The sequence below is a fragment of the Trichomycterus rosablanca genome, chromosome 4 (assembly GCF_030014385.1).
Source record: "Trichomycterus rosablanca isolate fTriRos1 chromosome 4, fTriRos1.hap1, whole genome shotgun sequence".
Lineage (NCBI taxonomy): Eukaryota > Metazoa > Chordata > Actinopteri > Siluriformes > Trichomycteridae > Trichomycterus > Trichomycterus rosablanca.
Window position 1 is genome coordinate 41,101,526 of NC_085991.1, and position 15,499 is coordinate 41,117,024.

Consider the following 15,499-nt stretch of genomic DNA (forward strand, 5'->3'; position numbering starts at 1 on the left):
CTGTGGGAATTTGTATCCATTCCTTCCAAGGAATATTTGTACGGTCAGGTCACATGTTATCATAAATGTGTTTACTGAGGGTTTTTTTACTTCAGACTTGTCAAATAATGTCTTTATGGAACTAAAACAGAAAACCTTTAAGCCTCCCTTAAAATGTCACAAATTGTAAACAAGACACTGTTGCCTCACAGCGGTCCGGGTCCTTTCTGTGTGGAGTTTGCATGTTCTCCCCGTGTCTGCGTGGGTTTCCTCCCACAGTCCAAAACATGCAGTCAGGTTAATTGGAGACACTGAATTGCCCTATAGGTGAATGGGTGTGTCTGTGTGTGTATGTGTGTCTGCCCTGCGATGGACTGGTGCCCCGTCCAGGGTGTTACTGTGTGCCTTGCGCCAATTGAAAAGCTGGGATAAGCTACAGCAACCTCCCACAACCCTAATTGGATAAGCGGTTAAGAAAGTGAGTGAGTGAGTAATTAATAATTTTATACACCTGTTAGCATTGCTTGTGACTTAATCACTGGAATGTAATAATCAAAAGAACCATCCACATACTGCATGTACTGTACCTGTACCCGTCCCTAGACTATACAGTCAAAGCAAACTGAAAGCAAGTAAGTAAAGTAAGTTTCAGCAGTAAAAAATGTGTTTCTCAGAAATCACTGCTCAACAGGCGTTGCTTTCTGATAAGAAAACGATAAAACAAGCATTGCACTTCCCTGTATGAGTAAAGCGTCTAATGTCTGAGGAAAAAAAACCACAATGGCAGGTCAATAACGTTTAAGCTTACACTTAAGTACACAAGCACCAAGACAAAGCACGAGGAAGACAAACTGTCAATGCAACAAATCGCCCATTCAGAGTAGCTATGGGAAACCACACTTTTACGCATAATCTCCTTTTAATTTGGCTATTCTCATTGGAGCGTAAATTTCCCGTAAATGACCGGCGGAGACGGGCCTCATTGAGAACTCTTTTCAAACTGGCTGTGGGGTTCCTAGGCTCACTTCATGCTCTTCTGCCTGGCCTGAGCTCTGGTTTATTTTTAAAAAGTCCTTTTAGCATACTAACTATGAGAATATGACAATGGAATCCATCCAATATCCAGCAGCCAAAGATGCCTACCACAAACAATGGGACAAACAGGAATTCCCCAGCTTTGGGACAAGCAGCTTGAACAAGTCAGCAAACAGGTTAAAAATGTGGGACGCATGATGGGTCTGGGAGAATGCTGCCTGTCCAGCTGACCTTCCTTTACTGGCTTTGATCAGATTCAGGAAACTGAATCTGAGTTGATGATAAATGAACCTTACTAATGGGCCATTGTGAACAGATAGCGCCTATCTTTCGGTGGTAATGCAGGTGTGAACCAAAGGTCTAGTTTAGGGTTGCGTCTCGTTATTATAGCAATATTGGTCAAAGAGGCCTTGATAAAGTGAGCCAGAGCAGAGATGTTTACATGTCTTTAGGACAACAATGGTGCTAGGCCATCACATCTGCTTCTCTGCTGTGTGTGAGCATATTTATATTAGTGCTGAGATCATCCATTAAACTACAGCTATGTGTGTGTGTTCCGAATACATGCTTACACAAGCCATCATAATTCCTTACTTCTTTAGTTGTTTTTGAATCCACGACTCTCCCTTCGGTAACCGAACGCTCTTTTTTCTCTGTCAAAATATACTCTCGGTGTTTGTATGAACAATAGAGCTGCCAGATAACGTGGAATGCATGAATAAAAACAGTTTATACAATTTGTTTTATAAAAATGCTTTTTACAAGACTAGACATGAAAACAGACCGAGTTCAAGAACAACACTAGCTGGAAACTAACTTCTTGTGAGACTTTGTAAAGATTTTGTATGCACCATGACTGAGATTTGTTTTATAAATAAATGCCATGTCCCGCTCGAGGCTAACTAAGCTGTCGTGAATCCCAAAAGTAAGGCAGATTCATTTAGCTGCACAAAGATTGTTTTAGGGCTGCCACTAATGACTATTTTTCTATAGATTAATCTATAGACTATTTTATCGATTAGTTGATTATTATAAAACGGATAGTTCTGTTCCTAAAATCTGATTGGCTGAGCCGCGTTCGAAGCCGTTGTAAAATCCCCAATATACGCACACCTATGATCACCTCACATCATTCCATATTAATACGCCACTGAAAAGAAAAAGAACAAACTTGGTTGAACACTATTTTAAGTCGTGTACTGTACATGGAAATGTCCAGATTAACATGAACAGTAATCTTAATCATTAAGCGGGTGTTTCGTCCAAGAAATAGTGTAATAGTGTTTGTGGAGAAATGTTTATTATAAAACGGATAGTTCCGGTCCTAAAATCTGATTGGCTGAGCCGCGTTCGAAGCCGTTGTAAAATCCCCGATAAACTCACACCTATGACCACCTCACATCATTCCATATTAATACGCCACTGAATAGAAAAAATTAATGTTATTTTCGCCCTCATGTTGCCTAGCAACACTGTTAATCGAACTATTTTGCGTCACGGAAGAATGCTTTATTGTAAGTTTATACACAATAAATACATTTATGAATTAAACATTGTTGTATTTATTATATTTTATGTTGACCGCCGTTTTATAAAAGCAATAAGCCACTCGAGACCGTGCATTACTGTTAAGATTTTAGCACGGGGAAAGAAGTTTTAGGCACTCCGCTTAGCGTCGTGCCAAAAACTTCATCCCCGTGCTAAAATCACAGTAATGCACGGTCTCTCGTGGCTTATTGCTTTATTGCGAATGTTATGTTCGCCCTCATGTTGCCTAGCAACACTGTTAACGGACTACCTGATTTTTGTAGGTGTTTTTGTAAATAAAAACATTTATAAATTGAACATTGTCATATTTTATTATATTTTATGTTGACTCGAGACCGTGCGTTACTGCTATAATTTTACCAAGGGGAAAAACATTTTAGGCACTCTGCTTTGCATCGTGCCAAAACGTCCTTCCCCGTGATAAAATCGTAGTAACGCACGGTCTCTCGTGGCTTATTGCTTTAATCTAAACGATTAATTTTCCTCCAAAAGATTTAATTAAGAATCTCATTTAAGCTTCTTTTATTTTAACAACAAACTGCATGGCATAATAATATGACACAAAACTAAATGTAAACAGGGTTTATGTCCATATTATCAAATTCTCAAGTGCTCCATATTAAACAAAGTGCAACACGTGTTTATAGCATTCCGTACACAAAGCAAAGTGCTTAAACTTATAGCAGAAATAAAATAGTTAGAGGTGGGCACGACAGAATGAGCCCAGATTCTAACCTACACATTCACTCAAAACTTACTTCACATTCTAAGCGATGTAAACAAAGTGGTAAGCGTTTCACATGAGAAGCTGTTTGCGCTTTGAGCGCCACGGCAACCACAAAAATGCGCAAGCCCAACGCAGCAAAGTGCACGGCGGTCTAACTGAACTCGCTAAGAAATACGGTATTCCAAGATCTCCATGATTAAGAAGCTTAATGAAACAATATAGAAGTAAAAGTTTTGCCGCATCTCATGTGCCCTAACTGAACTCGCTAAGAAATATGGTATTCCAAGATCTCCACAATTAAGAAGCGCAATGAAACAATATCTATAGCTAGTGCTGCTGTGGTACCATCAAAGCTTTGCACAGTGTACAAACCACATTTTTGTTTTGTGCCAGTTTTAAGTATTCCCAAACATTTGATGATTTGGGTCTTGGAAAACTTTTAGCTTTTCTTTGAAAGCTCTCTACAATCGGCTTCTGACTGCTGCAGACGGCATATTGTAAGACTGCGCTTAATGCTGCCAACCAGTGACTGGACCACATACGACTCAGGTCATGCACGCAGCAAGTGCTGAGGACGTCATATGAACGCTTATATGAATGGAAACATTGTAGAAATTAAAAAGGATCATTTATATACATAGTTTTAAAAATGATGCATCAACTTAAAATATTAACTAGGTCAACCAATTGTGGCAGCCCTAGATTGTTTTGCATTAGAGAAAGAAAGAGAGAGAAGAAGAAAGGGACAGACAGAAAAAAGGAATTTATTAATAAATGCATTATAAATTAATGTATTTATATGTTGGGAAATATTTGGAAGGAAGGAAGGAACAAATACAAAAGGAAGGAATGGAAAAAGAGAATATAAAGTAAGGTAGAAGCAATTACAGAAAGTAAAAGAAAAGAATAGAAAAAATAGAGCAAAAAAATAGAAAAGAACAAAATGATTAAACAAAGATTTGGAGTATTTGGAATAAAGAATACATTATCTTTGTGGATCTTGGATAATGGGATTGGAAGCGACCAACATTTGTTTGCAGTAACAAACTTTACACCGTTTTTTGTTACTGTTCATGAGGGGGATTTACAACACCTCACAGTGCAGAGACTCTGGGTGGAATAGCTTAGAGCCCTCAGCCGGCACAAAATAAGCCACTGGTGCAACCACTCAGCACCAAATTGGCTCGGCCATCGGCCCAGAGTGACCTAATTCAGGGACCAAGTGACTCAGTTCTGGAGACCAGATTTCAGATTTCCCTTTGGTCAGCTGTAAGTAAAACAGGTCAGCCTTATTGGCAATGTTATGTCAGTGCCATACCCTGTTCTACAGTGTGACCTGGGTTTGACCCACTTTTCTTTTCCTGAGAAACCTGGGCATGAGGTTGCCACATCTAACTGAATGATATTATTACCAGCCAATTACAGAATCTGCTCAGACTTGTTGTCATTTCTGTTTCGTTTCAGCAGGTTTAAGAAGCTGCTCATCAAGCATTAACTTAGACAACAATGATGCATAACATATCACAACGTGACCAGACTTTAAGCTGTCCTTGGTGTAGCCTCAATAGCTTACACCAGCTGACTCCCCACCCTTAACCACAATGTCTATTTTCAAACAAATTATGACTATCTTCTCACAAACGGGGAAAAGTCCCTTACACTCAAAAATAGCAAGACAGACTCACGTTCCAAACATGACAAAACAATGCCCTGCTTCCCACTTACATTACACTTTGTGTTTGCAGCAGTGGTTAGATTCAATAGAAAACACAGTTACAGATTTGAGCCTCCACAAAGGTCAAACCTTTGAGTCTAGAGTTTTATTTGGCAGATTCATGGAAAAGGAAGCATTGATGTTTTATTTCCTTATCTGTTTTGATGGACTAAGGTATTTTCTAACTGGAAAGTTATGTGCACTTGGGAGAAATAAAATAATATAATATTTCAGAGTCATTAAAAAAAGCAACTGGTATGATCAAAATGAGACCCTAAATAAAGTTGGAATCTCTGTCATCAAAAAGATCACTTTAAAATGTAAAACCATGATTAAATTTCTTGTTTAAGACATATCAATTGCTGTAATCTTGCTGAATGACAAAATAGGCACCATGTACAATTGTTTTATTTTCTGTACATTTAAACTTAGTGATATAATGATCTTATACCAATATTATGAATATTGTCAGTTCAATTGTGAAAGCAGTGTGTGTTGTGTCAAAGTGCATACTTATAGTAGCTGTTATGAGATGGTAAACCGACCATAAAAAGATTGCACATGGTCAGCAAGCAACAATACCCGTACAGGCTGTGGCATTTAAACAATGCTCAATTGGTATGGGGGGAAGAGGAGAGGTTTTGGGGGTATGCATGCCAAGACAACATTTCTCACACCATTACACTATGACTGGCGACATTAACCGGAGGATAAGATAAGGTCCATAGATTTACACGGTTTTGAACAAATTCTGACCCTAACGTTTGGTTAAAATGCATTCATCAGACCGAGCAACACAGGCTGTGGAGCTTTGTTACCCTCTGCTGTTGTAGCTCATCCTCCTCAAGGTCAAATGTGTTGTGCATTCTGAGATGCTCCAGAATGTTCAAGTGTGGCCATTCTCCACTACGTTTACTTATCAACAAACCATTTTTTATCTATGTTAAATCGAGAAACAGTTGTGTTTTAAAATCTTTGCAAATCAGCAATATTTAACATACTCCATCCAGCCTGCCTGTCATCAACAACAGTGCCAGAGTAAAAGTAAATCTGATCACATTTTTACCCTATTTGCCTAGAATGTTCTGGTGTTTTTTTGTGAATAAACAACTGTTTTTAAGCAAATGTTATATCCTGGCTTCTCCCACATATATTGACAGCTAAAATATAATGAACATTTTATCCTTAAAGTTGATGTCTTAGAAGCAGAAAAAATTGCCAAGCGTAAGCATTTGACCAGGTCCAAATTGTGATGGCTAGAGAACTGGAACAGATTTGGAGTATCTCCAAAACTGCAGCTCTTGTGGGGTGTTCCCGGTCTGCAGTGGTCAGTATCTATCAAAAGTGGTCCAAGGAAAAAACAGTGGTAAACCAACGACGGGGTCATGGGCAGCCAAGGCTCATTGACGCACGTGGGGAGGGAAGGCTGGCCCGTGTGGCCCGAACCAACAGACGAGCTACTGTAGCTCAAATTAATGCTGAAGAAGTTAATGCTGGTTCTGATAGAAAGGTGTGAGAATAAACAGAATACACAGTGCATCACAGTTTGTTGCGTATGGGATGTTTTGGTAGCAAAAGGGGGACCAAAACAATATTAGGAATGTGGTCATAATGTTATGCCTCATCGGAGTAGATACACAGTAGTAATGCAGTGTCTGTGTTTATGTATAACTTGCGTTTTAAAAAATTACATAAGTTTTAATACTACTACAAATAATAATAATTTAGAGACTCTGGGGTTCTATAGTACACACTGATAATACAGACGCCAAAGTTTGACCAACGTGTTTCAGATTCAGATTCAGATTACTTTATTTGTCCCCGAGGGGCAATTTAAAGAGCATAAAGGTAGCTTAAGAGCACACACAACTCTCAAGACACATAACAGCACACAATACAACAAACAGCGTGTTGATGAAAGTTTTCCAGTCCGCATTAAAAACATGAAGCATGCATTACAGGTAATAAAACATAGAGAAGAGAAGTGTAACCTACCTGGGACAGGGACATGTTTAAGTACAGGAAGAGTCCGGTTGTGGAGGCGACCTGCAGCACCACCACCACGATCACCACCATGGCGAGCCACAGTTTGGTCGGGGACTCTTTGCGCCCGTTGGCCGGGACCATCATGTAGGTAGTGGACTCGCTGCTGACCGAGCGAAAATAGTCCTGGTTGGCCTGAGTGGCCATGGCATTCCTGACCTGCGGTATAAACCGAGTGAAACTAGAAGCTGCTGGTTGTTAGTTAAGTCAGGAGGAAAAGAGCAGATATTACAGGCGGGATCTGAGTTTCTCAGAGCTGGAGGAGGAGAAGGTGGAGGCAGGGCGAGTCTCCACACGGACCAGAACAATGGCATTATACCACAAATCACTCCCAAATCACTCCCAAATCTCCCCCTGCTAATAGTACATACAGAGGGGTAAACAAATATTCAAACACTCTGGTTAAAACCTAACGTTTACACAAGGTGTACTTATAAATATGAACAAAACGCATCTATAAGCGATACTGATAGGGTAGGGTAGTACTTCATCACTACATAAAACTTGGGACACTTGGTCGAACGCAATTTATCCAAATCGACTTACATTACAGTTACAGTATATAGTCTGAGCAATTGAGGGTTAAGGGCCTTGCTCAAGGGCCCAACAGCAGCAACCTGGCAGTGGTGGGGCTTGAACCCTAGGCTACAGCTGGCCCCTAATAAAAACAAAAATCTGTGAATTGTACAATCTCCTAAACCCTTATTAAATTCATAAAAATACAAAGAAAATACTTCTTTGTACTATTTTACTGTTCGCCTTACGCACAACCTGATATTGCAGAGTGAGATGTGGCCCTGGGTCAACAGGGGAGGTGCTTCAATCGAAATCGTTCGACCAATCACAAACTAGCTGCTGCTATGACATCACCACATTTGCCGGGGCTAGCTAATCCTAGCTAGGTAATGAGTATGCAAGCTAAAAGTTCGGGCAACTTTCAGTATTTGAAAGAAAGTTGAAAATCATTGTTCAAAGATTGTTCCATGAAATACATTTCTCAGATTTACCATTAGGTTAGCCAGCTAGCTTAACTACTAGCTAGTATAGCAAAAAGCTATGAGAGATTAGCCAAGCCAAGGCTAGCTACAATATGTAAAATATTATTCTGTGTAAGCCAAAAAAATGGTACTACTACTACATGTTAAGCATGTATTACAACAATGGGATTCAGTCCGTGTGGCCCAGAGCTTTTTCTCAAGTTGAGGAAAATGAGAAAAATAGAAAAAAAGGACAAAAACGAGAAAGGCCCGGCAAATGTGGGGATGTCATAGCAGCGGCTAGTTTGTGATTGGTTGAACGATTTCGATTGAAGCACCTCCCCTGTTGACCCAGGGCCACAACTTACGTGCTTCAACTTACAACCCCAAATCAGAAAAAGTTGGGACATTATGGAAAATGCAAATACAGTAGACCCTTGACTTACGAATTTAATTGGTTCCGAGGGGCTGTTCTTAAGTCAAAATGTTTGTTAGTTAAACCTATTTTCCCATAAGAAATAATGTAAATATAATTAATTCGTGCCAGACCTCCCAAACCACCCCCTTACCTAACCTTTCTAATGTCTTGTTATAAATACAAGTATATTTGCCCTTAAATCTTAAATTATAGAATAGACATTCCTGTAATAAATATAATAAACAACAATACACAGTAGTACTGTACATAAAACACACATCACATTTCAGTACAGTACGTGTGCTGTACTTTACACCGTAATGAATTCCTTTCTTTTTTTATAAAACGTATCTACCAGAAACAACAATAACTCTCATATTTCTCTATTATTTCCTTCTTTATTTCAATAGTGTTGTATTCTGTAGGTGTAATTGCATGAAAGAAAGAATACTTTACTGAGCCGAATTCCTTCTTCTCTCTCACTCACTGTCCCCTCTGTCTGATACACAGTGACAGCTACTGGCAGGAGTAATTATACAACAAATAGAGATTTTTTCATTTTCTCACCACTGCGCTTCCTCTGAACCTTCTTTGGGGACATCGGAGTCAACTTGTTTGTGGCGTCACGTGTTTCGTGAAATTTCGGTTCGTAATCCGAAATTTGTTCGTACATGAAGTTGAAAAAGATAGTTCATAACCCAAAATGTTTCTATGGTAAACCATTCGTAACTCAAGGGTCCACTGTAATAAGGGTCTACTGTAATAAAAAAAAATGTAAGAGTTTCTTACATTTACTTTGACTTTTATTTTATTGCAGACAGTATAAACCTGAGATATTTCATGTTTTGTCTGATCCCTTGCCCATGTGGTTATATCAGCTATTGTTGAGTGGCAGTTCTTGATGCAGTGTCGTCTGAGGGATCAAAGCTTGCACCCTTGGCCTTTACGCAATGAAATTCCTCCCGATTCTTTGAATGGTTTAATGATATTATGCACTGTAAAAAGAGAAATATGCAAATCCCTTCCAATCTTTTTTTGAGGTAAATTGTTTTTAAACATTTCAATAATTTTCTCACACATTTGTTGACAAATTGGAGATCCTCTGATCATCTTTGCCCATCAAAGACTCTCAGCCTTTCCTGGATGCTGCTTTTGTACCAAACCATGATTACAATCACCTGTTGACATCACCTGTTTGGAATCACATAATTATTTAGTTTTTTCACCTCATTACTAGCCCTAAATTGCCCCCGTCCCAACTTTTTTTGGAATGTGTTGCAGGCCTGAAATGCAGAAATGGAGGTATATTAACAAATGAAATGAAGTTGAGCAGATAAAACATGTAAACTCTTGGGTTCAAACTGTCTGCAATCAAATAAAAGTCAAAGTAAATGTAAGGAACACTGTTTATATTTCATTTGCATTTTCCATACTGTCCCAACTTTTTCTGATTTGGGGTTGTACATTAACCAACTTGATTGTAATATGTAAATATACACAGATTTAGCATAGTAAGAGTAAAGTTTATAGAAGATTGTAGTTATTTTTATTCGGATTCTTATTTGGCAAATTTATGACTAATAATAGAATATTGTAGCTACACAGTTTTGAAACATTTCACAATTAGCAGTTGATTGCATTCGTTAATGTATTAATTGTCTGTTTTATCACTGTGGTGGGTACAATTCACCAGACAAAAGGTAGGAAACACCCGGGACAGGTCACCAGTCTGTCACTGGACAAACACACATACTCACATTCACACCTAGGGCAATTTAGTTGCTCTAATTAACCTGACTTCATGTCTTTAGACTGTGGGAAGAAACCAGAGCTCCCAGAGGAAACGCACACAGATATGGGGAAACCATGCAAAGTCCACACAAACAGGACCCAAACTGCTCCACCTAGAAATTGAACCCAGGACCTTTATGCTGTGCTGTTAGGCCAATTGGAGTTACTAGAAATTGCCCTAAGTATGAGTGTTTATAAATGTGTGTGTGTGTGTGTGTGTTGGCGACTTGTTCAGGGTGTTTCCTACTTTTCGCCTAATGAATCAGACCCACCACAACCCTGACCAGGATAAAGTGGTGGTAAAACAGAAAATGAACTTACATTTTTCAGAATTTAACTTTTGACTCAAGTCAAAATGATGTTATTAATTATTATATTTTATTATTAACATAATTGTTCAACACAAATGCAAAATATAAGCATCTTTACTAGTGTTCCCCCACTATACTGCACAGTACAGTAAGTTTTGCTAATTAAATTTAAAAACTGCCCTTAGACATTTGTTATAGGCACATTTTTAATAAATGAGTTTCCAGCTCTCTGCAGGGAAGCGTGTCTAAATTATTGTCTGGGGTAATCACATACACTTCAGATGTGGTGGACATTAGATGTGGTTGAGATTAGGTTGAAAAATGCTTCTGCAGTTAATGTGGTGCATTAATGCTCCTCTGGGGAGGCTTTTAGGATCCCTGCCAAGCATGGTTATCCAGTTATAGGTCTGGGTTTAACCCTCTGTATTGTAAAGCCTGACTTTTCTGTGTATTGTGTAATGTGCTAAAGTACACCAGATCACGTAAGGAGTTGATTCTCTTGGATGAAACATGAATAATAAAAGGAAGTCTAATAATATGTCATATTAGCTGACACTGATAACCTGATGAGTCACTTCTTTGATAATACTTTTAGTAGATGGCTGTGTTGGCAAAAAAAAAAAAACAGAAAGAATGAAAGTATGGAAGTTTTCAATCCTCCTTGCGTCAGTGTCGTTCCCTACCCTAGTACATTACCATTATCTCTCACAATCCACAAAACATAGACAAACTTCCGTACTGAAATGAGGGAACGTGAAGCTTCCACGGTCTTATCTGCACTCTGTAAATACCAGGCCAGGGCATCTCTGTGTCCGAGTCAGAGACAGAGGGAAAACAGCTGGACAAGAGCATCTTTGGGAGAGTTTAAAAGAGTTTTTGGCTTTGTACCAAACCAAACACATCTATTTTAAATAGTAGTCTATATGCTGAAGCACTGACTCATTTAGGCTACTAAATAAAGTTTGTAGCCCTTATGTTTAGTATGATCTCTGTGTCTCTGCACAGGTTTTCATCCAACAAAAGTAAGTAAATGAGTAATTGTGTATTTTGCAATAGATCTGCCTGTGCTCAGTGTTTCCAAGTGATGTCAAGTGATGCTGGACACATTGAGTCCCAATCAGAAGATCTGTATAGAAAAATGGACATTTAAATATAGAAAATAAATGTGATATTATTATCAGTTATTAGGGTTAGGAGCACTTTGTAGTTCTACAATTACTGACTGTAGTCCATCTATTTCTCTACATACTGTTAGCCTGCTTTCACCCTGTTCTTCAATGGTCAGGACCTCCACAGGACCACCACACTGCAGGTATTACTTGGGTGGTGGATCATTCTCATCACTGCAGTGACAATGCCATGGTGGTGGTGTGTTAGTGTGTGGTGTGCTGGTATGAGTGGATCAGACACAGCAGCGCTGCTGGAGTTTTTAAACACCGTGTCCACTCTGTTAGACACTCCTACCTAGTTCTTCCACCTTGTAGATGTAAAGTCAGAGACAATCGCTCATCTATTGCTGCTGTTTGAGTTGGTCATCTTCTAGACCTTCATCAGTGGTCACAGGACGCTGCCTACTGGGTGCTGTTGGCTGGATGTTTTTGGTTGGTGGACTATTCTCAGTCCAGCAGGGACAGTGTGGTGTTTAACAACTCCATCAGCGCTTCTGTGTCTGATCCACTCACACCAGCACAACACACACTAACACACCACCACCATGTCAGTGTCACTGCAGTGCTGAGAATGATCCACCACCTAAATAATACCTACTTTGTGGTGGTCCTGGGGGAGTCCTGACCATTGAAGAACAGCATGAAAGGGGGCTAACAAAGCATGCAGAGAAACAGATGGACTACAGTCAGTAATTGTAGAATTACAAAGTGCTTCTATATGGTAAGTGGAGCTGATAAAATGGACAGTGAGTGTAGAAACAAGGAGGTGGTTTTAATGTTATGGCTGATTGGTGTAAACTAACCAGATGAAACCCAAGAACATATTAAACGTCATACTGACGGTAACTCCATTTGGGGATAATGGCTCTCAATGTGGTTCGAGCTTCGAAGGGCCATAGCAATGGCTTTGTAAACATTTCCAGAATGGTAGAAGTGACAAAGATTTAAGAAATTGGAATCCAAATACTTTTACAGCAGTGTATATCATGAAGTTTGCAGTCACCACATCTTAAATAAACTGAACACTTATGGAAGATTTTGGAGCATTGTGATAAGCAATGCCTGCAATGTTCTATTGCTCGTAAACTGTTTAGTTGGCTTGTGGTGTCCCTGTACCTTATCTAGACACTATCTATATCTATCTATGTATTTTCCTGTCATTTATTTGTAATTATACTTACCAGTTGTGTTCTGCCCACTAGCATTTGCTTTGTCAAATATAAGCAAGTTATGTTAGTTGTTTTTGGCTTAACAGTAAACTTGTTTTTAATGGCTTATCGTCATTTTTTGTTTATTTATTAGGATTTTAACTTCATGTTTTACACTTTTGGTTACATTCATGACAGGAACGGTAGTTACTCATTACACAAGGTTTATCAGTTCACAAGGTTATATCGAACACAGTCATGGACAATTTAGTGTCTCCAATTCACCTCACTTGCATGTCTTTGGACTGTTGGAGGAAACCGGAGCACCTGGAGGAAACCCACGTGGACACGGGGAAAACATGCAAACTCCACACAGAAAGGACCCGGACCGCCCCACCTGGGGATCGAACCCAGGACCTTCTTGCTGTGAGGCGACAGTGCTACCCACTTAACCACCCTGCCGTCCCGGTTATAGTCATTGTATAAAGAACACCAGTATAATTTAATTAGTTTGTTTTAGCTTTTTCAGCCCTAACAGACTCCCCAACCCCGTCAGCCAGAGCTATGCAGTTCCTTTTATTATACACTGTTGAGTTTGAGTGCATTTGTGTGCATGCGTGTGAATTTTGTGACAGTGGTTATTGTAAAACTATATAAATGGGGTTGCCACAGGGTCCAACTACATAAGGGGGTCCAAAATACATAAAAACAAAAATTAGGCTTTGGCTGATTAGGTGTACCTGGCTAGCTTTAGCTGTCAAACAGTATAAATTCATAATGGTGCCATAAACCATGTCTAGTTACAGACTTAACCTTCAAAATCAGCTTCCTTCCCGACATCATATTAGGTTTTTATTACAGCATTTATGCTAAGGGATTTTTTTTGTGTTTTTGTCTTTGGAAGGCAGTAAAAAAGGACAAAAAAAAATTCCACCTATGTTCTTTAGTCGCATGGTTCAAGCAGCATTTTCAGAATATTCATTACTTTCTGGTTGACACTGTAACATTAAAAAACTTTATTAAAATACAACCTTAACTCAGAAAAAAATTGGGACAGCATTTCATGTTTTGTCTGGTCAACTTCATTTCATTTATTGATAAACATCCACTCCTACATTTCAGGCCTGCAACACATTCCACAGACCAAGTGATTTAGTGTTTCAGCTTTTATTTCAGCTTCTCATTCTTCCTGCAAAAACATCTTAAGATGTGCAACAGCACGGGGTCATCGTTGTTGCATGTTTTTATTTTATTTGCATTTTCCATACTGTCCCAACTTTTTCTGATTTGGGGTTGTTAATAAGTGCACATTAATCTATTTGGTTATAACAATACTCTATAATTTCACTTCAAATAGAGTTTAAATAAATAAAAAATAGCGGGACATCCAGGGAGATTAATCAAATGATCACTTGTCCCTTCTGGCTAAACACCTGCGCATTAGTGCATAACAAGTCCAACAATAGTTTTGTGCTTTAATGCAAGACATAGATGTACATTTAAATGAATTTGATCATGAAAAAACATCTGTATTATCTATTTTTAATTTTTGTACTTTTTACTTTTTGGTTATGGAATCCCTATAGTACAGTTTTAGTAGCTGGCAGAAAGATGCTCACTTTATGTTGTTTTTGCCCATTTGTCACCCAAATGGGCAGCATGGTGACAGAGCTGATAGGGTAACGGATACTTGAGAACCCGGGTTTATTCTTGGCCTCTGATTTTAAGAAGATTTGTAAGTTTTAAGTTTTAAGGTTTCCAAAAGGGTTTCCTCTGAGTACTCCACTGGGTTCTCCACTTTTCTCCTACTTTCCAAAAGCATGCAGATGATTGGCTGCTCTAAATTGCCCCGGGGTGTAAGTTAGTACAATCAATTGGTACCCTGTCTAGGGAGTATTCCTGCCCAGAGCACGGTATTTCAAAACCATCGTCTTAAATAACTGGGGATGGAAAACAGATGTTTGGACCTACGCAGAACATCAGAAATCTTTCATTAACATGTGTGACATTTGAGCTGCCAGATTGAACTGATTTATGGTCCATATTGTAACTTTGTGATTGAATGATAAACCTCAAAATCCAAATTACATCTAATATTCCAAAATATTCCTCCCCAGATCAGTGGGATTGTAACTAGCCCACTTGTTAGGGAAACCACCCGGTCTGGCAGCCCTCGTTGATGGCATCTGTTGTTGATGCTGTATATGTTAATGCATTTTTTTATGTTTGCTTTGAACTTTGAACTTTGAAGTGGGGGTCTCAATAGAAGGTGGTCTCAGAGCTCATGTTAGTCATTATGCCATATAATTACAATGTTCTATCTGAGTAAAAAAACTAAGCATTTCTTGGTATGCTTTAAAGCAATATATATGGACACCTGATTGTTAGCTTGTTGGACATCCTATTTCAAAACCATGGCCATTTATGGAGCAGCACTTATTTTTTTGAAAGGCTTTCTTTAAGATTTTTAGGCATGTCTACAGGAATTCGAGCTCATTCAGTCAATTTGGACCAGAAGGCCAGGCTCACAGTTAATGAGCCAATTCATCCCAAAGATTTTTAATTGGGTTGACATCCTCCACAGCAAATTTGTCGAATTGTGAAACTCACCTTTACCAGTCATGCTGAAACAAGAATAA

The 15,499-nt window shown here is 38.9% G+C and overlaps 1 protein-coding gene across 1 annotated transcript in view; it reads right to left on the minus strand.

The window, feature by feature from the left end:
- The window catches only part of tnfsf10l (TNF superfamily member 10, like), a 48,187-nt gene extending 40,991 nt beyond the window's left edge, over positions 1-7,196 (minus strand). Inside the window, exon 1 of the mRNA XM_062993328.1 lies at positions 6,999-7,196. Coding sequence (XP_062849398.1) covers positions 6,999-7,193 — 195 coding nt within the window. The 5' untranslated portion in view covers positions 7,194-7,196. The remainder of the gene's footprint in view (positions 1-6,998) is intronic.
- Positions 7,197-15,499: the final 8,303 nt, after the last annotated feature.